Genomic DNA, 27365 nt, shown 5'->3' on the forward strand with positions numbered 1-27365 from the left:
GTTCCTGGAAAAGAATCAAGTAGATGGGGGTATGTTCTCCCTTATACTATTGCAATACATTCAGAGGTGATGCATGATGAAACAATAGTCATTTCACTGCCACTTTGACAAATTGTTTTAAGCCCTTCAAAATGCCGTATTTTGTATTTCAAGGTTATGTCAAAGATATTGCAGTGTGTAAGGTATAAACGAATAGTACAATTCTGAACACATTTTTTCTTGAATTCCAGCACTCATTCATATCTTGAATTCTGAACTCTAATGTCCAACATGAAAATGTTTTTCTTCCTCAGAAACAGAACTTCAGGTCAGATCTGCCATATGCAGAATTATTAGACTAAAATAGACATTTTAATAATCTTACCTCTCAAAAAGAAAAACCACAGATCATAATCTGATTTGCCCCATTAATTACTTGTAATTGATGGTATCTCTACTGGATAGAGACAACTGGAACACTTTGTTCAAGGAAACGGGGAACATTATGAAAAATATCCTTCTGACAGCAAGAACATCCTCAGAATTGATCACTCTTCACCTGCCTTTGAGTTCACCAGAGAAACGAGTACTCAGGAAAGGCAATTGTAGAAAAGGGACAGAAAACAGGAGCTATTTGATGTCTCTACCTTAAAAATATTACATCAAATATTGAAAAAAAAAAAAAAAAAAAAAGAATGCCCTGTTTTTACAGTCTTTGGAAATCAAAACTTGTATACAACCTACAGAGATCTCTAACTTACTATTACATTTGCTTAATAAAATCTCTGGATTCTTCATTTTGGTTTTTGACCTGTAAACTTAAACTCTGAAAAGAAGTATTTAATTTTTTGAATCCTTTGATACTAAACCCAGTCTAAAACGTAACTTTAAAAGAAGCATTAAAAATCCATTTTAATTTTCAACTCAAGCCTGCCCAATTCCCAAAAACCCCAGCATTTCACACAAGCATTTCACCCCTGCTCAACTACTTCTGTAATTCCTTTCACATGCTTCACCAGACCTCTGCTCATCAATTTATTCCATGTATTGCGCTGCATAAAAAGCACAGTAATGTGCTTCAAATAGGCACCTAGCAGATTAGCTTAAAGATAATTTTGCTCTGAAAACTCTCTACCTGAGATCAACAACTACTTTCTCCACAGAACTTGCCCAGTGAATTTGCAGCAACATGCTGACCTCGGTAGCAACATTACTATTCTCATACTCAAAGCCCCTGTGGGAAAGGTTGACAGGTCTACTCTTTTCCAACACAACAGCTGTTGAGCTCCAAGAGATACAGTGATAGACAATATAGACAGAGCTGACAACAGGATATAAGGAGATTAAGAATCCGGCCTCTAAAATTCTAGAGGGCTACAATTAACAAAAACCTGATTTTGCATCTTCTTGAATCTTATCATAGTTTAAAGGCCATACTGACAAACTAAGCAACTTTACTACCAAATCCTTTAGTCAAAGATTGCCAGTCATCATAATCACCTTCCCAAACTGACTTCCTACAACTATGTAACTCTTACATTTATTGATAGCAGACATCATCACACAGAAATCTTTACAAAATACACAAGTAGAGACATCTTGAACTCTGACTAGCAGCCTGCACTGCATACCACTATCAGAAAATAGTAGTTTTCTTAAACAATTTGTTTCTCTCCAGATACACTTTTACATTTAAAACATGTGTTCAAACAACATGCGGTATTCTCAGTGGGATTTTACTCAAATAGCCCCAAGTCTATCTACAGCTCAAATATTTTAAATATATGATAATCCTTCCTTCTTGAAAAATTGTTCATTCTTATTTAAGTCTTCCCTGAATCTTTTTCCCCTCCTTGGCTTGCAGCCAACAGTATTATCCCCTCAAAACGTTTTTTTGAGCTGTGATCTCAGACTGCAGAGCCAGGTTTATATCCACAATTCATTTTATGAACATTTGTTTACAGAGAGTGGAACACTACTGTATTATTTTACTGAAAGGTGGAAGTTGTTTGAAATATCTTCCCACTGCCATTACCTGTGAGAATTTTATCCATGTTGTGGGTTTATTTGTGCAGACAAAAAGCAGACACTGAGTCCAGCCAGGCTTTTATTAGCTCAGGCACAAAACAAAGCAAAAAAGTGGAGAACAGGCAAGCCAATGGCTAAAAATAGAGAAGGTCCACGGACACTTTCACATGGTGGAGAGCACCTGATTAGGTACCACTTGAGTGCACTGCCCTAGCCTGGATACAGTGAGCAAAGGAGCACTCCAAGTTAAGAGAAGGGAGAGTTTGAGAACACGAGTTTGTATCACCCTGCAGAAATTCACTGGGGTCTAGCTGAGTGTTTTAGCTCCCACAGTTGCTAAGCATAGTTGCATTGTGAAAAAAGTTATTCCCTTATAAGATTTGTCTTATTGCAGCAGAAAAAAAAACCCAACCAAACTCTAAACTAGATGGAATCAAGCTGCCAGCCCTAACAAGTTTCAGAACAGGAGAGAGATATTTAGCAATTAGCACACAGAAACAAAAGCAGTTGGTAATAGGAGGGGGGAAAAAACCCCAACCCAACCACTGTCAGTGAGTACTACAATGTAAGATACTCAGAGAGTGAGGTACAGAAAGCAGACAAAGGAACTGAGACACAAGCAACACACATGCTACCACACCAACTGCAGACAATTAAACATAATCAAAGCTTCCAATTTAGAATAAGCAGCAGAGTGCTGCTGGGAGTTGCTAACAGCACTCAATCTCTTTACTCTGAAACACCATCACTTCTGGAGATAAAACTTTAAATGGTATCTTTAAAAAGCATGGGAGAATGCAGGTAGAAGGTCAGGAGGATGAGGGGTAGAAGAAGAAAGTTAAATTGGGGAAGAACAGAGAAAGGCATAAACTTTATCTATGGATACGCTTCCACAGAAATGATGAGGTTTAGTATAAAGATTAGCTGTGTATATTTAACGAGCCTGCATGCTGATAAGTCAGCCTTCGCTACTGGGCCCAGGCATCTGCATGTTCACCCAGAGACTGTAGTCCAGTTTGTGGCCTGTGCTGGCATCTATGAGCAAGTGATCCTGTACTGCAGTTACACAATGGAATGTCTCTTTCATAGAACAGTAAAAAATGTATTCTTCCCCAATGAATGTTTTTCCTGGTACCACAAATATCCATGCTTTAAATTTAACACTCAGCTCAATCAGTTACGTCTATAGGTGTATTTAAATCAAACTGGGAGTTTTACCCCACTTTTCAGTAAAGTATTTCACCTACTTTGTTTCTCATATTTGATGAAGTACTTTAAATTCAACTTAAAATGTTCATACACAGCTTTAGAGTTCCATTTAGTACCATCTGTGTTGAGATCTGCAGTCAGCTCTACTACTCACACTGAGTGTAGACTGAAACACTCTTGACAACGGAAATTCCCAGATAACAGAGTGTATGCTCAGAAGCATGTTGCAGACACTCCCAAACACCAAATCAACACTGTGGACTCAATTAGTTATCTCCGTACAGCCAGTTCCCGAACTCTGAGTATTAGGAGACCCCCGTCAGCTTTGCCTCATTACCTAATCCTGCGCTCATCCTGCACTGCATCTGAACTAGTGCAACAGCAGCAGAGGCCCACACCCAGCTACTTTTTGCCCTTTCCTATCCCTGCCTGGCACTGCTCTTGACTCCATCATTGCCACCTCCTCCCACTTTCAAGTTCAGAGGGACAACCACAAACTTCAGAGGCAGCAGGCATAGCACAGGCTAACGAAGCCTTGCTAGACCCAAGCTGACATCATCCATGGCTGCCCAGTATTTGCACTGTGCAACCAGGCTCTAGGAGTCCAGCACCGAGATGCCTGATCTGACTCTGCACGGGAGGAGGTGAGGCCCCACAAAGCTTACCAGCTAAATGTCCACAACACTGAGCTGCAATTCTTCTGTTTCAGGACCTGCAACTCAGCTAATTATCTCTGCCATAAATAACCCACAGCCTAAATGATCTACCTAGAGATCTGCCTGCATAGCAAATAGAGTTACACAAAACAAGCTAGAAGAAATAAAGGAGAATTACATGTGGTCTCTCAAAAAGTTGACAAAAATCCTTAGAAGAGAATGTGAAGTCAATATATTAAGGAGGAAGAAAGACTCGGAACAAGTAGATGAGTCTGAAACACCATGAAAAGTCATATGAAAAGGTAGGCAGGTTCTGAACTCTGATAAGCATTATGTTAATTAGTGATCCAAGAAGGCAGATACTACTGAGGTCAGCAGGGTTTGATTAATAACATTAGGATAAGAATATGAAGGATTGCAGCAATGAATAAGAAAGTAGGTGAACAGCAAACAAAATTCAGGTTTGACAAATGCAGAAATAAGTTCAAAATTATTGAAAAAGTTTATCACATTAATTTTTCAGTGTAGCTTTCCCACTTTGACCCATCGTCACTTATATTTTAAATAAGAGTCAGCAGCAGCACTCAATTCTCAAAAATTTTCAATGTAATAAGGAGTCAACCGTTTCCGTTTTGCTTAAATAGCCATTCTACTCCAAAAATGGCTAAAAGTCATGTTGTTTGACTAGAAACTTTAGATCAGTTCAATTTATTTTCATCTACTACATCTGCAAACTGAGACATGAAAGTAAAAGAGCGTGAGTAGAAAGATCTGCTACAAGAGAAGCTGCAGCTAAGGCAAGCATTCCATTTCAAATACTCTTAGATTAACAGTACTGGGGCAGAGAAGTGACCTGCCTCATATGCAGAAAGATGTATAAAGAGAGAACAAAACCAAACCAAAACCAAAGTAACATGATTTTTTTTAAAGAATCACGATTTCCCCAATCTCGATCTTTAGGAGAGAAAAACAAAAGACATATGGCATCCTTTGTTCCTTCCATTTAGAGCAAAAATTATGTAGGGAATCCATAATTTGCCTTCTATTTTGGATGCAAAGTAGAATGATAATTATAAAAATATTTCAAATACAAAGCTTTTCCACTATTATTTGGAAAAAAGTGCAAGTTGTCTAATCAAACACTTGTCTTGAGCTCACTAAACTCTGACATTGCTCATTACAGCTACCAGTCAGTCAGACTCCTATCACTCCTAAATGGTTCTTGAAAATAAAAAAAAGAGCTAATTTAGTTTTTCTTTTCCTACATAACAACTGCATGTCATTGTTAACATTTCTGTTTTCTTTCATTTTATACACTACTGATGAAAAATTTCTCCTTCAAAATTCAGTTCTGCAATTCCATTTCATAATACCTAATTTCAAAGTCCACAGACAAATACTTAGCATTTACTTTCCCTTTTTAATCACAGCAAAGGCAAGCAGGCAAGAGGTCACTCATGTGACTCACTTGCCTCTGTCTTTTCTGAACCAAGATGAAGATGCAGATATCTTCAGAAAAACAAACATTAAAACTGTGAGATCCTCCAGATGTCATTCCACAACACCCTTCTTGACAGAGGGTGACAGATTAAGATCGAGCTGGCTTGGAGAGGTTTCTGTAAAACTCATATTACATCTTGATCGTGAGTGCAAGAGTATTTTCGAAGTATATTTGAGTCTGTCTTGCACATGAGCCATGAATTTCTTCCTTATTTCAAAATATCTCAAACAGCAAACCAATAAGATGAGTCAGACCATGCACCAGAAGAAACTCAACTCAAAAAACACATGAGCATTGCAAAACACTAAGAGCATTCAGCCAGCTCAACACTGTGGAACTGCATTTCTGGGTTTAAACTAGCAGAGTTGCAAGATGCCATTCTGAAACTTCAAATAAAGGTACACCACATTCCTTGAAGCATATGCAAAGCTTCTATCTGTGAGTGGTGTTGGCAGTAAGGACAGATTATACTAAGGGCACAAAGCTTGCACACCATTAGTAGTTCTGAAAAAAAGCTTCCCATTGCCACATTCATGTCTGCAAAACTGAAACTTCGAAAACTACTTCAGAGGATGCAGTCCCTCCCCAAAGAGTAATTAAACAAGAGAGGAGAGATTAGACTGATGTCTCTATCTAGGTTCAGTACTCATCCTCTACGCCCTGCTGAGCATTTTAAAAAAGAACTGGCAAGAGCTAACTTCTAACTTGCACTGTGGGGAAGTCACACATCCCCTTCCTTCAGTACACAGCACTTCTGACAGTAAGAGGGAATCAAACCATGGAACTGGGATGCTGAGAGGGACAGAACATCTACTGAATTTATTAAAAAAAAAATTTAAAGATACTCTTCCATTGAAAGAGACCTTAGGAGAACACTTAAGTGTTGCATCTTCATACACACTTTCACCATCCTTTTGATGGACACACAACTGTTTCCAAGTGGATTATTTCACAGCCAATTTAGACAGATTCTCAATCATGACATTTAATATAATAAACAGTAAAAATACAGTGTTAAAAATATACATTACATCTATGTAATGAAAATTAGAAATATGACATGAACTTAGCTGCAACATTATAAACATCTCAAGCAATAAACATACTAAGGACTTGGAAGCTCTTGACAAGGAAGCTACAGGGCAAGCTGTCCAGTGTTCAACAGTCTGTTTACCAGAACTGATTTTCCTTTCTGTTTTCAACTTGGATCTCAACCAGAACACACATGAAGACTGTACTACCACCCCAGACAATGTCAGTTCCTCATACACATTTTCAGTAGGATGTGAAAAACCTTATTGGATGCTCTTGGGTTTTGTTGTTTGTTTTGTTTTCCTCCAACAAGTACTTTGAGGAGTTTCATCATGCTGTTGGGCATCCACTTCTGTACCTCTCTTTTGCCTTTCATTATCCTTCCAGTCCTGGTCCCCAAGTATCCTTTCCCTATATTCTACCATGTCAGCAGCAAATCCATTAACAAGCCATCTTTTGCATTTCCTTGTGTCTCAGTTTCTCTGCGGACACTGAAGCAGCATTTCTCAAGGGCACTCCAATCAAGAATGCAGGTACAAGGATTAGATTTACACCAGAAGAAGGAGAACCTCTCAAACCTTTCTTCCTTTTAAATGTAATGGGCGCTATGGAAAATACCAGATTGTTTTCTAGACAGTTTGTTTCAGAATAGCATATCCACTGTGGTCAAAGTAAGAAGCTGCAAAACAGCAAAACTGGAGTGGTGGGATGGTGTTCCATGATACATTTCTAAAAAAAAAAAACCTTCAGAACCATCTTTTTAACCCAATACAGTACAACAGGAAGGTGCAGGAAGACTCCAAATGGTTTCTGCTCTTACTCCCTTACATAACTGCAAAGTTCTCTTTCAAAATAACACTCAAACTTAACTACTGCTTGCTGAACATTCAGAGGATACGCAAGTAATGTATTAACATCTTCAGCTGCATACAGCAAATACAAGAACATTTATTTATTTTGCCAAATGGCCAATTTCTGTTTCAGCCTGATTTCATTAGATAAAATGCTCTGAAAAACACATCTGAAGTCTACAGAAAATTTAGAAACATCTCAAAATGACAACTTGGTATGACAGGAAGGAAAAAAACACCAAAAAACATCAAAATGCTTAGGACTTGCATCATTCAGGGAGGTGGCACTACTGAGCCAAAACAAGTTTAAAGCACTGCAGACTTATATCATATTGCATACATAAAAAAACCTCACATCGACAGATGCTGACAAAGAAACTTTCCAAAGCAGACCAGGATGCTGCTCATTCAGGGCCATAAAGCAGCTTTGCCAGTAGAAAACTTCCGCCAGCTCTGTGCCTCTGCTGGAATGCTCTGTTGACTGATCTTTAGCAAAAGCTCATCTACTGTAAAATAAGCCTTAGCTTTTGAATCAGAGAGTAAATTTGAAGTAAATGTCATCAAAAGTAAGTACACAAGTATTAAAAATTACATTGCAGCCAATGCCAGTCACTGTACCAATCCATTCATTTTGCAGATAAACTTCCCCTTCCACCTCACCCAATCCTTTTTCCTTCAACTCTGAAAGAATCAAATTTGTGAAAGGCCTTCTCAGCTACACTGCACATGATTTTAATCATAAAGTCAAACAAAAAGTCGAAACCATGTGGGAAGAAGTTTCAAGTACTGCAGTTTCTCATCTAAGATCTGATGTTGTCATCATATAAAAAAAAAATTAAGCAAAACAGACAGCTCCACATACTTGTATTTAATGCTAGAAAAGTTATTCCAGTAGCTTAAGAGACGGATTCAGAATTTTGAAGTCTTACGCTAGAAGAAAATTTAATCTCGCCTGGAGACTTTTGTACATTGGGATTTACATTTATGTTTAAAAAGAGACTGTGGAATAAACTAAGAAAATGTAAGCTCAATAAACAGGATATCATGTACATTTTTTCATTTTATTTGCAAGTCTAAAGTATTTTCCAATACAAAAAAAATTTCAGAAAAAATATTTAAATATTGACATTTGCAGCAATGTGTTTTTAAAACAAAGCATCAAATTACAGAAAGTTTACAGTTCACAATGCATCCTGACAGGTTTTTTAGACACATTGAACAGTATCTTCATAAACACATGCAAAGATAAGCATACCATTCCAGCCACAGCAGCTGCTTTGATTCATGTTTATGAAATGCTTAAAATTCTTGGAATATACATACACTGCAAAAAGATGATGCAGTGACGCCATGAATCTCAAAGTAAGCCAGTACTAGCCTATGTATGCTGTTACTAAACATGAAGAGGCAGCAGCACAGGCTTGGTGAGGGCTAGTATCTAGAAACAGACCGTAAGTATGTACCTTGTTGCTGGTACACAATGGGCCTCTTTGTCCCTATCTTCAGCATCATCACTAACTGTGCGAGTTATCATGCACTAACACAAGCACACAGCAGTGTTTCAGACACACCTTTCTATTGCTGCGTTGATTGATATAGCTCAAAATAAGTAATGTACCATTAATAAGCACCAAAATATAGAATCATAGAATGGTTAGGGTTGGAAGGAACTCAAAGATCATCTAGTTCCAACACCCCTGACATGGGCAGGGACATCTTCCACTAGGCCACGTTGCCCAAAGCCCCATCCAACCTGGCCTTGAACACTTCCAGGGAGGGGGCATCCACAACCTCTCTGGGCAACCTGTGCCAGTGCCTCACCACTCTTAACAGTAAAGAATTTCTTCCTAACATCTCATCTAAATCGACCCTCCTTCAGCTTGAAACCATTACCCCTTGTCCTGTCACTACACTCCCTCACAAACAGTCCCTCACCATCCTTCCTGTAGGCCCCCTTCAGGTACTGGTAAGCCACAATTAGATCTCCCTGGAGTCGCCTTTTCTCCAGGCTGAACAACCCCAACTCTCTCAGCCTGTCCTCACAGGAGAGGTGCTCCAGCCCTCCGATCAGCTTCGTGGCCCTCCTCTGGACTCGCTCCAACAGCTCCATGTCTCTCCTGTACTGGGGCCCCCAGAGCTGGATGCAGTACTCCAGGTGGGGTCTCACGAGAGCAGAGTAGAGGGACAGGATCACCTCCCTCGACCTGCTGGTCACACTTCTTTTGATGCAGCCCAGGACACGGTTGGCTTTCTGGGCTGCAAATACACACTGCCGGCTCATGTTGAGCTTCTCATCAATCAATACCCCCAAGTCTTTCTCCTCGGGGCTGCTTTCAATTCATTCCTCGCCCAGCCTATAGTCATGCTTGGGATTGCGCCGACCCACATGCAGGACCTTGCACTTGGCCTTGTTGAACTTCACGTGGTTCGCACGGACCCACTTCTCTAGCCTGTCAAGGTCCCTCTGGATGGCATCCCTTCCCTCCAGTGTGCCAATTGCACCACACAGCTTGGCGTCATCAGCAAACTTGCTGGGGGTGCACTTGATCCCACTGTCCGTGTTGCCGACAAAAGATGTTAAACAGTGCCGGTCCCAGTACCAACCCCTGCAGAACACCACCCATCACTGGTCTCCACCTGGACATCGAGCCGTTGACCACAACTCTTTGAGTGCGACCATCCAGCCAATTCCTCACCCACCGAGAGGTCCATCCATCAGATCCATGTCTCTCCAATTTAAAGACAAGGATGTCGTGCGGGACAGTGTCAAATGCCTTGCACAAGTCCAGGTAGATGATGTCAGTTGCCCTTCCCTTATCCACCAATGCTGTAACCCCATATATTCATGGCTTAACCTATCAAAAGAGTCATTGTGGTATAAATCTTTGTCCTGAGTTATAACTAAGTTACTATAGGATGATAAATCATTAGGGACTTCATTAGGGGCTGTTACCATATAGATTTCCCTAGGTCCACCTATGTGAAATGAGATGGAACAATCAGATTAGCTCCTAGTGAAAAAGTTACACCTTACAAGCCACTAACTTCACGTTATCCAAGGAAGATGTAGGTGTATTTGGTAAGCATGTACATGCTTGAGGTTGCCTCTATTTAGGATGCAATAAAATGCCAAATAAAGGCTGTGGCTGATGACTAAGGAATGTATTAGTTCGGGATATGGTTATGAATTTCATTAGATGTTTTGATGACTGAGGGTTGGTATTTTTTTAATTATTATTTTTAGATTAAAAGGCAACTATCAAAAATAAAGGTCAGAACTGCAGAGGATAATTAACACTAACCAAGCACAAGAGCATCAGAGCGCCATGGATTCCCTTTCCCTCCTCCAAAACAAGAAATTACATAAAGGGACACCGTCCCACAGCATTGAAAACAGCTTGTTTAACTCCTGCTCTTCATCAACATAGATATCTCGAGCTCATGTCATTGATTTTCAACTCCTGTCAGCAATGCATTTTTCTGATTGACCTTCATACAGCAAATTTTCAATCTGCTTGTCGTTATCTTACCGAGCTCCTCCCTAGCCACTGGTGAACACCCATCACATGCCACAGAAGGATCGTAAAGACACACAATCAACTCAAGCTCCAGCAGTCCTGAAACTCTGATGACCAATTTCATATCAACATACAAAGTCAGGTACTGACTGGAAAAGCTTATATCCCTTCTACTGCCTCTTGTAAAAAGACACACAGCAACATTACTTCCAGACAAGAGCATGACTGTTTTAGTTAACTTAGTGCTTTGGGTCACAAGTTAACTTGACAGCTGAGTCCTGTGGTGCACATCATTGCACAGTGGGGGCCTTTTCTTTGTAGGCTGCACTTACTAAAGATGTAAAATTCGCTGTCTCCAGCCAACACTTTCACACTTCCTTAAAGAGCCTTCTCCACACTGCCATCAGTAACAGACATCCTCACACAATACAAGGAACTGAGCAATCAGAGAAGTTATTCAGTTAAGCAACAACATCTGCACAGCATTGCTGCAGCAGCTGGCATTTCGCTACAGTAGGCAGTAATTGTTTCCATTAATAGATTCAAGCCATGCCCAGGGCGGGCCAAAGACACTGTACTACTTTCCCATCGTTAAGGACAGTCTGTTCATGCAAGAGACACCAGCAACACAGCCAGAGGCAGCTACTGCTGCTGCTGCACAATCTGCATCCAACTGCACAGGAACGAAAGATTTCAAATCTGATAATGTCTCAAACACAACAGCAACAAGTACGTTTGTCAATTTAAAGATTCAGTTGTAATCTTGTTACTAGAAGCACCACCATGTTGACTCCTTGAATAACAGATGCCTTGCCTGTGCATACTGCACTGGGGGCCAGAGACCAAGAAGGGACTCACTTTATCCCCTAACTTTGGATCAAGATTCACAACCCAGGTCTGTGCAGTACACAGACCTGCATGGAAGTGCAGCTGGTGTGCATGACCTCTCTCTGAGCTCAGGTTCTGCAGAACAGGGCTTCTTAAGCACTTCCTGAAGTATTTTGAATCTAGACCACACCTGGGTTACTACAATATGTTCAAAAGTATCATTTAACTTTAAATTTTGAAAATATTAAATTACAGTGAATTTAATTAGAAGTTTGAAATCTTACCATATGCACATTTAATAAACCTACAAGAGGCACAACAGAGCAAAGAATCTTTTTTTTTTTTTTTTTTTTTCAAAACAAGAAAGCTGCCTCTACTATTTATACTAAGGGCGCAAAGGAAGTAAAACTTTTCCTTTAGTCCTGATCTCCCTAAAGAAAAGCCCTCCCCAATCCATTTTAAAAGAGCTGCACATTTTTTAAATTCATAATTCATTTCAATAAACAACATATTCAAGGTGCATTGACTAGTAATCCAGATCTCAAAAAACACCTCTGGCTGCAGTAATAGGCAAGTGCATGCATACCTGCCCCTTCCAAACACAGAAGCTAAGTATGTCTAAAGGCCTACTAATCTTTTTAACAAATCTTTTAATGTTTCACAATGTAGGCATTTTAACATCACAAAACAGAAAAATTGGCCAGATTCAAAGCTGAACCTCATTTTACTGTGTTCTAGTCAGAGATATTTGAACATAATACTCAGTAGTCCAAGAGCAGAGAATGGCTACAAAGCAACGATTGCCTAAACATGGTCATACCAAGCAGAGTTTTCCTTCTCTTCAAACACTTTATCTATTTTTGTTCTGAAATACTGCCAGTTAAGTACTACTAGCTGCTTACCCACAATCCCAACAGCCTCCAACGCTGGTTTCTTCTAGCAATGCCGTTTAAAGACCAAAGCACAAGGTCCTAACAGCTGTCTGGATCTTATAAACATGGTGAAACAATGGATGTTGCATTTACTCACAGTTCAGGCCACCTTAAGAAGGTAGAACCAAGGGCCATGCCACACAATATTTTGAATTACAAGTTTCTGTCTCATTTTGTTTCAAATTACATGGAATTTAAGAACAGCAGTTTCATGGAACTGCATCTAGTATCCCATCTGAGACATGAATGAATTAAAGCAATGCAAAAATAATTCCAAATAACATTTTCCAACCGCACATTTCATATAATTCAAACTCACCTCTTCTGCAAAGGTTCAAAGCTAACAGTTCACATCCTGAACACTGATGTCTAACAGGAAAGTTAACAGAAGAGGTCAAAGTCAGATTACTTTTACAATTTCCTGCAAAAATAAAAGTCACTGCCTGCTATTATTTTATGATCTACCTCAGATAGGTGATAATTTGGAGTATATGCATCAAAGACACAATCTCGTTGTCATTCCTTCAGATATGGAAGTAATTAACAGCTTTCCTGTTTCAGCTTCTTCAAGTTTAAGTTTGAAAAAGGGACCATTACCAGAAATGGGCATCCCCTCCCAACAACAGCGCTTTTCTCTCATCTCTGATGCTTTTCAAACCAAGATGTGAAAAAAAAAAAAAAATGCCACAACCACCATGTGAAGGACTATGTACCAAAGAGCATCCAAAATCAAATTATACTTTCTCCAAGGCAGGGGGGGAGCAACAGCTGTTTTCCAGACACCCGTTTTAGGACAACATACCTAGGGAAGAAATCTGTGCTTCAGATACTCATCTTTGGAAATACCATGACCTACAAACACTACTCACACACACCTGTTCCTAGCTATTTATTTTATTAGAGAGCTTATATGTAACTCAACCCCTGTGCCCCGCATATTCTGCAACCTTTAGTAATTTAAAGGAATAAGAAGCGTTTTACCTAAGTAGAATTTGGCCTTGGTGCTATCTGTCTGTCATCAAAATGATTATGAAAGAAGACAGAGCAAGCAAGTCATAAAATGTTTTTTTAAAAAAGAATTAAGACAGGCTTAGAAGATACCTTCTGAGCAAAGTGGTAATTTTACGTTCAGCTCCACACACGGATGATTTCTGTCTTATCTTCTGACTTGGGATCTTTAATAAGCCAAAGTTTGCACAAGGCTACTGTGCCCTAGCGGAATAAATTGCCCAATAGATGACTTTTTGTTTCAGTCAAAACTACAGTTCAAATAGTATTTCAGTTCTACTGTCTCCATAGTTCCTTATTTATTTCTGTCAAGACAAATATTTTGCTTACTAAAGGAAAAATAACATCATGAAGAGCTGTTGTCAGGGAACTAAAATAAAACCTTCTTTTTCAGATCCTATGTGTTAAAAAGTGTAACTGAAAGGTAAGGCTGGAGGAAAGCATATTTTAACAATTAAAAGCAGAGGAAGAACCTGGCAAAACCTAGTTTGTCCTATTAAAAATAACGACTCTAACATAAAGTCAAATCTTTCATAGACCTAGAGAGGTGTCATGTTTCCATTCTAAAAAATTACTCAAATATTTTGAAAGACTGTGTGTAACTCCATACTCTAATTATTTCATGGTTACATTTTAATACTGTACCTTATGGCCAACAACCAAATACAAACATTTCTAGCAAGACGTATACAATTAGCTTTGAAACATAATACCCACTTCTAAAAGACTGTTAGTTGGAATAATGTTTTCAGGAAGAGTGTACTTCGAGAAAGGAAATTCAAATTCTCAGGTGAAGAGACAAAAATCAGAGGGTTCCCAGAAAGACAAGATGTTGTTCTTTTCCTTTCTGGGGAAGAAAGGGAAATCCATACCAGCGTCGGGGAAGAAATGAGTATGAGACAGGAGCGGTAACTAAAATGACACACAAGCACACTTAGGCAGATATAAAGGAAACTACTGCTACTACTGACAGTAAAACAAGGGTTAAAGGTTTGAAGTCCAACAACCAACTTACAAAAAACTTTGCCAGCACCAAAGATTATACCTGATACCAGCTAATGAAAACCGTTCCTTTCTGAACTCTGTCTACTATTATTTCAGTTGATAAAGACTTTCCTGTGCTTTGCAGGCTCAGATTGTTCCGTTTTACTATGTTCTGGTTTTCCTCTTTCATTAGTTTAGAACGCTCAAAGTCGTGTGCCTGTGGGGAACAGCAGGGCTGCTGCTCATAAAAAGACAAAACGCTTGTATTTAATAGCAATTACTATTTTGTAGCTGTGTTTGCTAAGGTGCAGACGCTGTGTGGTCTAGCAGTTAGAAGATGGGAGTAAGAACCCTGTTCTAATTTATGGTTCTAACTTACTGATTTTCCTCTAATGCTATAGTGAAAGTTGGACAAATGACAGCACTGTCTGGGACATAGGCTTTTTTCACCACTTGTAAAACTAGCATTGCTTGCCCATCTAAAATCCTTCAGAAATATCCTTAATAAAACCTAGAGACTGATTAACATCATGCATCCTAACTTAGATTTAATTCAAGAACTCCTTACAGAATAGGCAAAGCTTGTAAAATTTGATTTTCCTAGCCTTGGATATTCTTCCAAGAGCAAATTTTATAATGTTATTATTATTAAAGAGCTACCTAATTTGACTTCAGAAAATTCCGTCAGTACCTTTAAAATTATAACTGAGAAAACAAAGCAAATAAAGACCATGGTCCTGCATTCTATTCCCCATACCCTATAGTCTCTTGGCTTCAGCTGAATTAAGAAAAGCAGCCCTGGAAACTAAATTTGCTTTAGAAGGCTTCTTATTCTTATTCCAAAGTGCAGTACAAACTTGTACTTCCACTCACCTAGAAAAGGGAAATTTCCATATAAAAAGATAAAACATAAAAAGGGAAAGGTAAAACTAAACAGAATATTAAAATAAAGCAATATAGTAGAGAAAGACTCTAACAAGTGAAATCTTTTTTGCAGTGACATGGTTGCTCTGAAAGAAAAATCCAGTTGAGCTATATAAAAACAAGCTACACAAAGAAAACCAAAAATCCATTTGACATCTCTAACCCTGCCAAGGCGTCAATCCAAGTAAAGCAGCAACTACTATGCAATTCAGAGCCAGTTTATACAGACATTTTATGGTGGGTACACACAGAACAGAATTCATTCTTCATCATGAGAAATTAAACTATTTATCTTGAGTAAAAAAATAGAAATCAACAGTTCAGCACTGAAGAAAACATAAGGATCTTCACAAGGTGCTAAGAAAGTCTTAGGCACCTTAACAGGTTACATACAACACCTGCCATCCAGAAGGTATTTAAACTATATGTGAGTTACTTCTGATCAATATTTCTCACTGATATCACCAATCCGCTCATATCAGGCAGTTGCTTCAAATGCGTAAGTCACACACGTAACAGCCGGCCAAATTCCAGCCTCACACTGGGCTGCAAGCAGGACAGCTATCACCTGCCAACACAGCTGCCGATGGTGAGGTCACACACAAGCGCCACAGATTGCTTGCAAGGCGCTCAGCGCACAACCAGAAGCCAATTCCAACCAAGTAGGAGAATTTATACATATTATAGGTATTAAAGCCAGATAAACACAAGGTCTCAAAAAATAGAGTCACTGCACAGTCTTACTGAATACCTGCAGGTCAATGTGCACAACAAGCAAAATTCATGTTACAGACTCTTTATTCTATTGAAATAATGAATTTTAAATCTTAATTCTCTTCTTGCTTTGTAAACTCTATTTGTATTTCATGTTTTATGCCTGTCAAATCCACTCACTTTAAAGAGTTAATGTTATTCTTATTAGAGCCGCGTTGTGATGGAGGCCACATATACACTTCAATATACAGAAGGAAAAAAACCCCAAACAACTCAAACTTTCTAAAATAGAATAGTCTCAAGAAAAACAAGATTTCCAATTTACAGATGGGATGCTAAGACCCACAGAGGCAGCATGACACATAGAAGATCACACAAAGATCTGTGCAAGAGGCAGAAAACAAGCACAGATCTTTCAAGACCTAGGGCAGCACATTAGACACAACAATGGTTCTGAAAACAATGCAAGTTGGATTTAAGTTAAATTGGTGTGATCACAGCTATATTCCAGTATGTGGATTAAGGTGAGAAGCACCTCACATCTTGGACATGCAAAAATAGAAAAGGTCTCAACCTTTCCTGTTGGAAAACTATAAAAACTTGACATATCACCTTTGGAAAAAAAAAATTCTCACACTATATTTTCTTCCTAACTATGATGAACTCGATCAAAGATATTCTTAATAAAACCTTAAGTAGTAAGAATGTGTTCAGATTAAAATCTCTATAACCATGCAAATGATATCACACTGCTTGGCATTAAATATATTTAAACAGATCAACTTCAAGTTGAACAGTCAACAGGTAACTGAAGAGATAAGCATACAACGTAACTATTCCCCTTGCACCTCCCTGTCTTTCCCTGCACTCCCTCAAAGGAAAGAAATCTTTTCCTGTTCTGATCTATTTTTACAGTCTAGTGCATTGGTATTTTGGATTATTTCCAAGGGTATTCTTTACTGGGGCATCACAACTAAATGCCAGATTTCAAAATTATTTTAGCATATTCTCATAGGATACTTGACAGAACAACACTGAATTAATAAAGAATCTAGCCTTTTCAAATGCAAAATACGTTAAAATCTAGTAAACAAACTTTTAAAAAAATGCCATCACTAGCATAAAATGCAGATTCTGCTTCTCGTTCCCCCAAAGGTTACATCAAGTTATTAGCAGCCTGCACTCAAGGGAAGTTTCTGAAAACAGCACACACAGTCAGTTTAAGTCCTTACCCAACCAACAGCTGGTTTTTTGAGCAGTTAATCAAGAATCAGCTTCTAGCCCTGGAAGGCCAATAGGGATCTCCTGTCTCTACATCCCAATTTGGGTACCTCTGACTCTACTCAGGAAGCCGGGAAAGGAAGATCTAGTCCTCACATCCCAGCGATGAAAGCCCAAGGCAGCAATCCCTGGCTGGCGCCCGCCCTTGCCCGCTCCCCTGAACGGCCCCGAGCAAGAACTTGAGGACCCCACCGCTCCCCTAACAAAGCCAGGCGAAGCGTCTGCGAGGGCGAACCAGAGAAACCGGGGCTGGGTTTTTATCTGGCGAATTGGATTTTTACCTTTCTCCCTGCTTGGTGTTGGAAGGCGGCGGGTGAAGCACAGTCTGGTTCCCTTCCATCTCCACGATGCACTTGGTATTCAGGTCCAGCTCTGCAAGGCGACACGGCGGGGGGCTGTATCCAGGGCAAAAGCACATACCCCCCCCCCCCTTCTCCTCGCACGCCGGGGCAGCTCGCCCCCCGCCGGCTCCCCCTCGGCGGGGGCAGGCTCACAGGCGTGCCAGCTCGAAGGAGCGAGGGGCAGGCAGCGGGGGTGTGTGTGAGTGTGTGAGGGGGTTTAACCTCCCGCCAGCCCGGGGGAGAAGCCAGGGGCGCGGAGGGGCGCTGCGCCCGCCTCAGGCGCGCCCCGGTGCCGCCTCCTCCCCACACTCCCCCCCGCCACCTCCGCGCCCCCAGACCCCGCCGCCCCCTTCCCCAGCGCCGCCCGCCCGTTACCTCTCCTGTTCATCGGCCGGACCCTGACAGCAACTTTCACCTTGGTGTCCGACATCTTCCCACCCTCCCGGGAGCGGCGGGCGGCCCCGCTCAGCGGCAGCGGCGGCTCGCGGCCTCGCAGCGCCGCGCACAGCGACACGGCGGAGCGCCAACGTCCATGCCGGGCCGAGGCGAGGGCGGGGGGCCGGGGCAGGCGGGGAAGGCGAGAGGCGGCGAGGGAGGGAGAGGAGGAGTGTCCGGCGCCGGGGAGGACGGTGGTGGCGCAGCCCCAGCCGCCTCCCTGCTCAGCTGCGGTCCACACCGGCTCTGGCGCTGGCTGCCGACGGCCTCGTTTGCATAACCGCTGCTGCCGCCGCGCCTGCCACCGCCTCCCCGCCAATCCCAACCGCCATCTTCCGCCTCCTCCCGCCGCGCCGCCGGGATTGCGGCGCCCAGGCCAGCAGCGCCGGAAAAGAACGGAAACACCCGAGCGCCTTCGGTGAGGGGTTGGGGGGGGGAAGTCCCCCCCTCACCTCGGATAGCCGCTTCCTCCGAGTGAGCATGCGCGACGGGCTACTCCTTGCAGTGGCGAAAAGGGCGGGAAGGTGGCGCTGGCGCGCTCGTCCACGCATGCGTAAAGCGGGCCGGGGAAGCCGGGCGTTGCGCTTTGTCGTCGCGTGGCTTGCCCGGCCCTAGTGGCGGTAGCTGTTGAGGGCCTGTGCCCTCGGGCCCTTCCCGGGAGCCGCCGTCACCACACAGCCACCGGCTTGTCCTACTGGACACCAAGTTTCCTTGTGGCAAGGAAGGGCCACAAACTGCCCCGAATGAAATGTCATGGTGCTAGGGGATTTTTTTATTTTTATTTTTTTTTACAAAAGATATGCAATGCTCAGTTAGAAAATAATGACCTGTCTGGTGCAGTCCTGGTGCCAGCATGGATGACCTGGGTGAAATGTGAGTGTTACCGGGAAGCAACGTGCATTATAGATGCTTGGAAACAGTGCTGCACCCCAAGGTGACAAGAGCAACAAGCCCTGCCCCAGCCCCGGCCTGTGCTTTGCCTCCTTGGAACAGGGCTGCCTGCGAAGCACTGAGGTCACTCTTGCCGCACAGCTTTTCCAGGCCGCGATGGGCTACCGTGGACAAGCGCCAACCCAAATGCCACAGGACAGACTTGTGTCCATCTACTAGCAGCAAGTTCAATGTTGGGGAAAAGTGTTACAAATAGCAGTGCATTACCCCAGCAACCATGAGCTCCAAGGATGGCGAGCTTCCAGTGGACAAGCCAAGAAAGATTTTTAGTTAAAACTGCAGTAGGCTTATGAGCTCAGGATAGCCAGTTTTTTGAAGTGTCCTGTTAAAACTTTGTTTTCTCCCCAGAAATGTTTCCTTGGCTCCAGTAAAATATCTTCTGAAGAATCAATCCTTATCGTCAATGCAGCTAACTGGCAGGAATCCCAGGTGCAAAATAGCAATGTCTATAACATTCTCTTTACGGAAAAGAGAGGCTCAAACCCAAACGGGATTATTCTGTCTACTCTGGGGCTAAACCACTGTAGGGAGAATGGACTAAACATCCAATGATGAACAGATAGCTGCACTGAGAAAGAGCAGACCTTTTAAACAGAAGTAAAAACAAGGGATGGAGCTTAGAAGAGTGACACCACCTCCCCAGGTGCCAGCGCACCAGCCAGAAGAGCCCTGCAAAGCGACTGAGAGGAACAACTCTGGAGGAGGCCTGGCTGCCCTGAATGGCCACAGCTTGCAGGAATGCTGAAAAGAAATAAGAGACACACTTCGCAAAATGTTACCAAATAGAGCTGGGCATCTGGAGAACATCACTAGCAGAAGCTGTTGCACGTGGATTTCTTGCCTGTGAAGTAGGCAATAAGAAATGAAGTTCGTTACGAAATGCATTGTAAACATGCGGCTCAATGAGTAAAGAAAAGGAACGATGTTGAAATGAGACATCCTACTTATGACTGTAGACTATAAGAACCCAGATCAAAGTAAGCGCTGGCTCAAGATAAGGCATGAAATGGCTGTGCAGGAATGGATTTGTTTAGTGAAACTTGGATGCTACTGGGAAAGAGAAGACAGCCAACAGATGGAAGGGAAAATATTCCCTTCCGTCTTGATTTTCCACTTCTTAGTGGAAAAACTACATCATTGCAAGATTAAATAAAAACAATGATATTAGCTGAAGAGAAACTAAACGGAGTCTTTATGAGACTGACTATGATTTTGGCTGTGGGAAGAGTCTTGGGAAGAAACTTGCACTAATGTCTGGAATAGGCTCGTGAATGATATTCCACCATTTGCAGGTACAGAAAGCCAGCCATGCAAAAGTGTTTGAAAAGGGAGATGCGACCTAGTTTGTTCTAATATAGACTGTAGCTGTTCTCTTCTTGTGAAATCCTGATTTTTTTCTGGTGTTAGGTGATTGGTAAAAGGATTTTTGCTTTTTCATTCACATCAACGTGCCCTGAAAAACAACTGCCATGAATGAGGTGCTGGTTCCACCAAGGTTTTCTGTCCTCTTGAGGAAGGGCTTTTGGTAACATCTGTACCATGACCTGACAACATTTATTATGCAGCATGCACGTAGCAGAATATATTTCTGGTGTCCCCTAAACCTTTGGCGTTACAGCAGAATAAGAAGAGAGTTACATTTTAGGGGCCCCATGAGATTGTTAGGGAGCCCAAAGAGCAATCTGTGAAGGACTGTGGGAAATGAGTGCAGTTCAGGCTGATGAAATGTTTCTCTTCTGGCATTGTGTTTCCCCATTGAACACAGCTACCATATGGAACCTTTTACATCTCTGTCTTTGCTACCGGTAGCAACTGTGGATGAATGTCTATCACCTGTCAGCCTTTGTTAGCTTGATCAGTTTACATGCCCTGTGAGAACTGGTGAGGGATACTGATGGGTTGTTCACCCATCAGAATTAGCTGCCAGCTATCCCAGACATGCAGATGGATGGATGGATGGATGGATGGATGGATGGATGATTCTAGATGAGAAATGACAGTTTACTGCTTCAACAATGCAAAAAGATGAGAGCCAGAGATAGTGGAGGCTGCTGGTGGGTGAGTGGAACAGGAATGGGAACATGGGGACAAAATCATCTTTCCCCAATTTCCTTTTCCTATCCTTGCTTTTCTCCACCCCTATTTTGTTCTGGTTCTGCACCACTGCAGTCAAAAGGAATTTTGCAGCTTCACTAGGGCCAAGATTGAATCTTTGTCCATCTCTTGCTTTCCATCTGTTTCATTTTTGTTTCTTCCCTTTCAGCATTTCCATACATTTGTCCATTGATCCACAGTTCAGCAAAGAGCATAAAGGAAATACCACTCCTTGCATTTGACTGGTGGGAAGCTCCAGATGCTCCTCATCTTCCCAAGGCATAACACAGATAATGTGATTTGACATGAAGGCATGCCCACGTCTTCCCATATATTTTGAGCAGGAGGACCAATTGCTCTACTTCATCCCATGGAAACGGAGGAGCGATGCTGTGCACCCAGAATTGATGCCCGAAGCCCTGCCGGTAGGGCAGAGTGTTCCACTGACCTCCTTTCTTTGGCAAAGGGCAGGGAGAAATGTCATGGTGCCTGCCAAGAATATCTATCTTGTCATCAGCATCCCCAGTTCATATCTTGCTGTGCCTGACTGGTGCACGCTGTCACTGGCACGTCCAACTTCATCTCGTGTCACAGGAGCCAAAGAGGAGGAGCTGGCAGTGGTGAGAGCATGGGAAACAAAGCAATGTTTTTCTTTCAGTGTTGAAAGTGTCAAAAGAAAGACAAAGTGTTTGATTTTTACAGCACCCAAAGTCCAAAAGATGCTTACAATGAAGGTTTTTACTACCAAATTTAACCCAAGGTATGTATTTTATGATTGACCAAAATTAAAGTTTTCTTTGGGTTTCCAAATTTTTACTGAGCATTTTTTTAAATTAAAATTAACAGAGAAAACAAAACTTTATTTTCATCCCAAACACATTATATCATCATCATCCAATCTGACAGAAAGAAATGAACAAATACTGTATAATGAAGCCAACAGATATTTTTAAGGTTAATGATCTAATATATTATACTTACTTTAGGAAAAAGCATAGGAAGAAATCGTAGCTCTAACAAAATAATTGATAAATATTCCACTGATGTTGGTGAAAAAGAAGAATTGGTAATAATTTGTTTTATTAAAATAGCATTTAGCACACAGGAAGGAGGCCTGGACATTCCAGAAGGGAGAAATATTTCATATTGGAGGGGTGGGATAAAATATGACTTTATATTTGTGACAGGACACTAACGAGTGTCCTTTTATGCACACAAACTTGTATTTTTCATTGAATAAAATGCATTTAGAGAGCACCTAGGGAAACAAATGCCTGCCTGTAATTGTACACTGGGAATCAAATTTCTGCCTCACACACATCAGTGGGCTTTGCGAGTAACCTGACTGGACAGGTACGTTGAATTTACAACGGAGTACGTGAGAGCAGGATTTTGCTCTGTGCCCTCAGCTAGGTTTTCAGGCTGCTTTTCCATTTCCTTTTTGCTTCAAATTGAAGCTGGACATTAGTCAGGCTGGATGTTTGCCACCTCTGCCTTATCAGAGATCTGTTTTGACTGTCTCTAAAGCTGTGCAGGAGGCATGAAAATTGCCCTTTATGTCCAGTGTATTTATGGCAACACTCTGGGCCCAGAAAGGGGCCGTGGTGACAGATGCTCTTCTGACATCCAGAAAGAAAAGACGACATTTTAATTGCCAGCATTAGGAATAAATGCAGAATATATGCACCTAAACATTATTCTGTCTGAGAGATGCTGCTGAATGCTATGTGAGGTGGGTGACAGCTATGTATTTAGATTCCTGCCTTTTAACAGGCACTGCAGTTTAAACCTACCTCAGCTCTGAACAGAGTTGGCTTACAGGCTCTTTCAGTAATGAATAGACTAAATCTGTTCTTACAGGCCAATTTACATGTTTTGAGTGACCTGTTTGGCTTTACCTCGATGGGGTCCTAACCTCTGCTAGGACCCTACCTCCGCCTCCGCAGCCACCCTGGGGGCCTGAGAGTAGATCACACTCTGGGATCAGAGGTGAACAATTAGAGCGAATGTCCCTGAGGCAGTCGCTGTCAAGTCTCCATCAAGCTGAAATGTTCCTTGGGGGGGGGTGGGGGCGGGGGGGTGGCGGGGGGGGGGGGATTTGTGTGTGGGGGGGGTGTAGTATCACATGCAATTTCACTGATGGGATCCGACGTTTTCTCCCCTCCTCTGATACAATATTGCAATAGTCTTTTAGAAACTTCAGTCCAATATTCAGCACAGTGGATGAGACAAACCCCTCTGTGAGAGAAGCTGCTCAAATTTAGCGACATTTAACTGCATGACCATTCTGCAGAGGATAATCCCTTCACTCCACTCACTGAAGAACAGGGGGCAGGGAGCTCTGTTCCCCATCTTCTATCACTTAGCAGGAAGAAATAATTTCAAATTACTGTGAGAACTTTAATGGTCATTGCTACCTACAGATGAAAAGTGAAATATTTAATAAATGAGCTTAGAAGCAGACTAATGAATACAGCTATAGCCAGGAAACCGATGGGATGCAAAGAAGGGGAAAAAAGTGGCAAGAAAAAATTTTTATACTGCTCAGATGCATTTCTCTACGCTCTGGAAGTCTGGCTGAAGTTTTTACTGAATCCAAAGTGAACCTTTCTGTCATCTCAGGAGGGATTTGGTTTCTGGCAGGGAATTTAACATCCCTGCAATCCTAACCTCAGATACAGGCAACACTTCTGTCCTCCTCTGACAGCTAGTCATCTGCTATGTAGCTTACATTCCCTAGCTGTCAGGGAAAGAAATGATACACTGATGGGTTTATTTACATTTTTGTTGCTATTGATGTTAATTATCTGTATGCCATCCCTTTTTCACCCCAGGAAGCACTCCACCCCTGACTCAAATACCTTCCTAAATTTGTTTATACTGAGGAGAGCAGTGGGTATTCAGCCTGGATTCACAACCAAGTGATATCATAACAAAAGCATATGTAGTTGGGGCTGTTATCACTGGAGTTATTTCCAACAGTGAAAGAAGAGGTATGGATGACACTGTAAAAAGCATTGCTGAGCCTCCACCTAGAAAACTCAGTACAGCATTTAGGGAAGAGGAATTCAAACTGGAATAGACCCACAAAAGGGTTACTGGGAGGACTGGGGAGTGGTGAATATTATCAAACAAGACCAGACTAGAAAAGTTCGGTTTGTTTAGTCTAGCAAAATGAAGACTAAGAGGGGATATGGCTGTTTATGCTTCCTTTCAGACTATTTAAAAGCACGGTGCTAGTCAAGTTCAAGGAAAAGACTAGCACAAGAACAAATGGGTGTAAACTGTCTTTCATGTACCCCTTTTCTTCTGGGCTGCGTTAGGAAGAGAGCTGCCAACAGGTCGAGGGAGGTGATCCTTCCCCACTGCTCAGCACTGATGAGGCCCCATCTGGAATGCTGTGTCCCGTTCTGGATTCCCCAGTAGAAGACAGACATGGACTTACTGGAGTGAGACCAGTGCAGGGCCACAAAGATGACTGAGGGACTGGAGCATCTTTCCTCACAGGAGAGCCTGAGAGAGCTGGCACTGTTCAGCCTGGAGAAGAGAAGGCTCAGGGGGATCTCATCAATGTATATAAATACCTGAAGGGAGGGTGCAAAGCTGACAGGGCCAGGCTCTTTTCAGGGGTGCCCAGTGACAGGACCAGGGGCAACGGGCACAAACTGGAACACAAGAGGTTCCCTCGGAATGTCAGGAAACACTTTGTCACTGTGAGAGTGACTGAGCACTGCCATAGGTTGCTCAGGGAGGTGGTGGAGCCTCCATCCTTGGAGATGCTCAAAAGCCATCTGGACATGGTCCTGGACAGGGACGAGGTGATCTCCAGAGGTCCCTGCCAACCTCAGCCCTTCTGTGATTCTGTCTTGGAACACACTCAGGCTGGAAATGAGTTGACTTCTACCCCCAGAGGAATGAATTGGCTCTTACACAGAAGACGAGAGGACTAAACCTAGCTAATTTTAAGAGTGAGCTTGATTCTATTAATAGATGCCATGATAGCAGGGAACCTGTCCTGCTGACCGTACCAGACACATGCCACTATGCAGTCTTTAAACATCATGGTAGTGGAAAGGGAAGGAAAAGGAAACACTGTACTGTTAAAAAAGTAAGATCACAGGGTTCCAAAGGAACTGACATTACCTACCTGTGGTTAATATAACTTAAGTTATGAAAAGGGATTGATGTTAAATTAGAAGAGATTTATAATTTTTCCTTTTTCTTCCCCTTTTGTACTATATATTAGTAGAAATCAGGTGTTTCTCCCAAGAAACAACAAACTGTCACAGCTGGTTTGTAATACTGTTTACAATTTAAATCAGTAGGCAGGCCCCAGCAAACTGAAGGAAAGGATAACCCTGCCATTATTCCCCCTATCCAGAAAGCTCTCACCCCTCTTCATCTTCATGATAAGGAATGTCTGGTATGTGAGTGCCACTCCAGCATATCCCTGCAGTTCTCTTGTGAGTCCCAAATCAAGACTAAGGGCACTTGTGAGCAGGGAGCCAGCTCACAAACACTGTCCCGAGCATCACTAATTATTATGCGCTTGCTAAGTGCAGGTGTGTTTTACCACAGGTAGAAAAACTGAGTCCACAGTCTCTGAGTCTCTTCAGTTAGCAATCAGATACTACACACAGTCTGTCTAACATACAGCAATGCTCGGGCTCTGTTTTCAGAGCCGTGCTTTTTGCTCAGTGGGGATGAATGGGAAAGCTGTAAATATAAACAGCCTGATTAGCGACAGCAGCCTCTTGGAACAGAAGTGCAGCATTCCTATTAACCCTTTTGCACTCAGTCACGGTCCCCTTGTCGGTTACTTTCTGCTTTCAGAGAGAAGCTGAACTTTGCTGGCTACCCTGCGTGAGAGTTGGAACCTGGGCTCTGCCCCTGGGAGGAGGAGGAGGAGGGTGGGGAGGGAGGAATGCATCCACCAAGCTTGCTTACTAAGTAAGCTGAGCTAGTAACTGTGCTGGCCAAGCCAAAATTTCTCCTTATGCAATTACTTTTTAGTGATGGCTGCAAAATAAGCGCTCTAGCCAAACGCCTTTCTAAAGTGTGGAGAAGAAAAGAAGCTATTGCTTGAAACAGATTTGAAAGGAGAACAGTAAGCATGGGGAGGCCAGCATGTAAGGAAGCTGAGTGAGGCAAAGCCTTGAGAGAAGCAGTGGAATTGTGTTTCTTAAAACATACAGAGGTCAGCTCAGCACAGATCTTGGATCAGTTCTGCTGTCCTTTGAAGTCAACAGGAAGATTCACATTAAGTTCAGCAGGTTTCATCAGTTTCTGTATAAGGTGGAAACATGTGCTGAAGGTGCTAATTAAGCTGCACAACAAGACTCGGAATCTTTTATTTAGAAAACAAAACACCCAATCACTCCCCCTCCCAGTTCCTCCCAGCCTGAAGAAAACATACCAAATATCTTGTAATCATCATCAACAACAACAAATTATCAGCAACAGATCATACTCTCATTTTTAGATTGAAGACTGTCAATTAGTGCAACCACTGGGCGTCCTTTGTTGACATGTCACTTCAAATTTCATCCTCTGATTCACAGCAAAAAGGCTTGCTCTTTACAGGTGAAAAAATTAGAGGAACAGATGGCCTACACAAGCTTCCAAGCTTCTTGTCGTTTGTCTACACCAGCATTTGACAGGGAAGCTCAGACCAGTTACAGGAGTCATCCACAAAATCCAATACAGGAGGACCTCTGGATCTCTGGGACCAGTCTGCTGGTATTGCAGAGAACCACAAAAAAAAAAAGCCAGTGACTTGCAACTTAGTGACTTTGATTTAGTTTTTCCCACAGTCACTATTACAAATGGAGCAGCACAGGGGGAGCCAGGGTGGAAGGACTTCTGAAACTGTTAATCCATACCCAGTTTAAATTGTCAGGTCCTTCACCCTTTTCTCTCCTGTAATAAAGCTTGCATGCCTGTCTCCCAAATGCGTTCCCTGAATGACTTAAGTCCTTTCCCACCATTCATATTGTGATCTGAGGCTTCCTCCCTTTAATCTGCCAGTAAAGATGAAAGGCTGTTTTAGAAAAGAAACACAGCAAAACTAAAACATGGACAGAACCTCTGAGGGAATTA

The 27365-nt window shown here is 42.1% G+C and overlaps 1 protein-coding gene across 5 annotated transcripts in view; it reads right to left on the reverse strand.

Annotated features, from left to right (window-relative positions):
- The window catches only part of KIF13A (kinesin family member 13A), a 120311-nt gene extending 101714 nt beyond the window's left edge, over window positions 1-18597 (reverse strand). For 3 of the 5 annotated variants that reach the window (XM_054818042.1, XM_054818041.1, XM_054818040.1), the window contains exons 1-2: window positions 18162-18597; window positions 17727-17817 (exon numbers count right to left, since the gene is read on the reverse strand). In XM_054818042.1, coding sequence (XP_054674017.1) covers window positions 17727-17817; window positions 18162-18216 — 146 coding nt within the window. In that variant the 5' untranslated portion in view covers window positions 18217-18597. The remainder of the gene's footprint in view (window positions 1-17726; window positions 17818-18161) is intronic. The other 2 variants (XM_054818044.1, XM_054818043.1) reach the window with 1 other exon arrangement.
- Between the last annotated feature and the right edge of the window lie 8768 nt (window positions 18598-27365).

Source organism: Grus americana, chromosome 2, assembly GCF_028858705.1.
Source record: "Grus americana isolate bGruAme1 chromosome 2, bGruAme1.mat, whole genome shotgun sequence".
Taxonomy (NCBI): Eukaryota; Metazoa; Chordata; class Aves; order Gruiformes; family Gruidae; genus Grus; species Grus americana.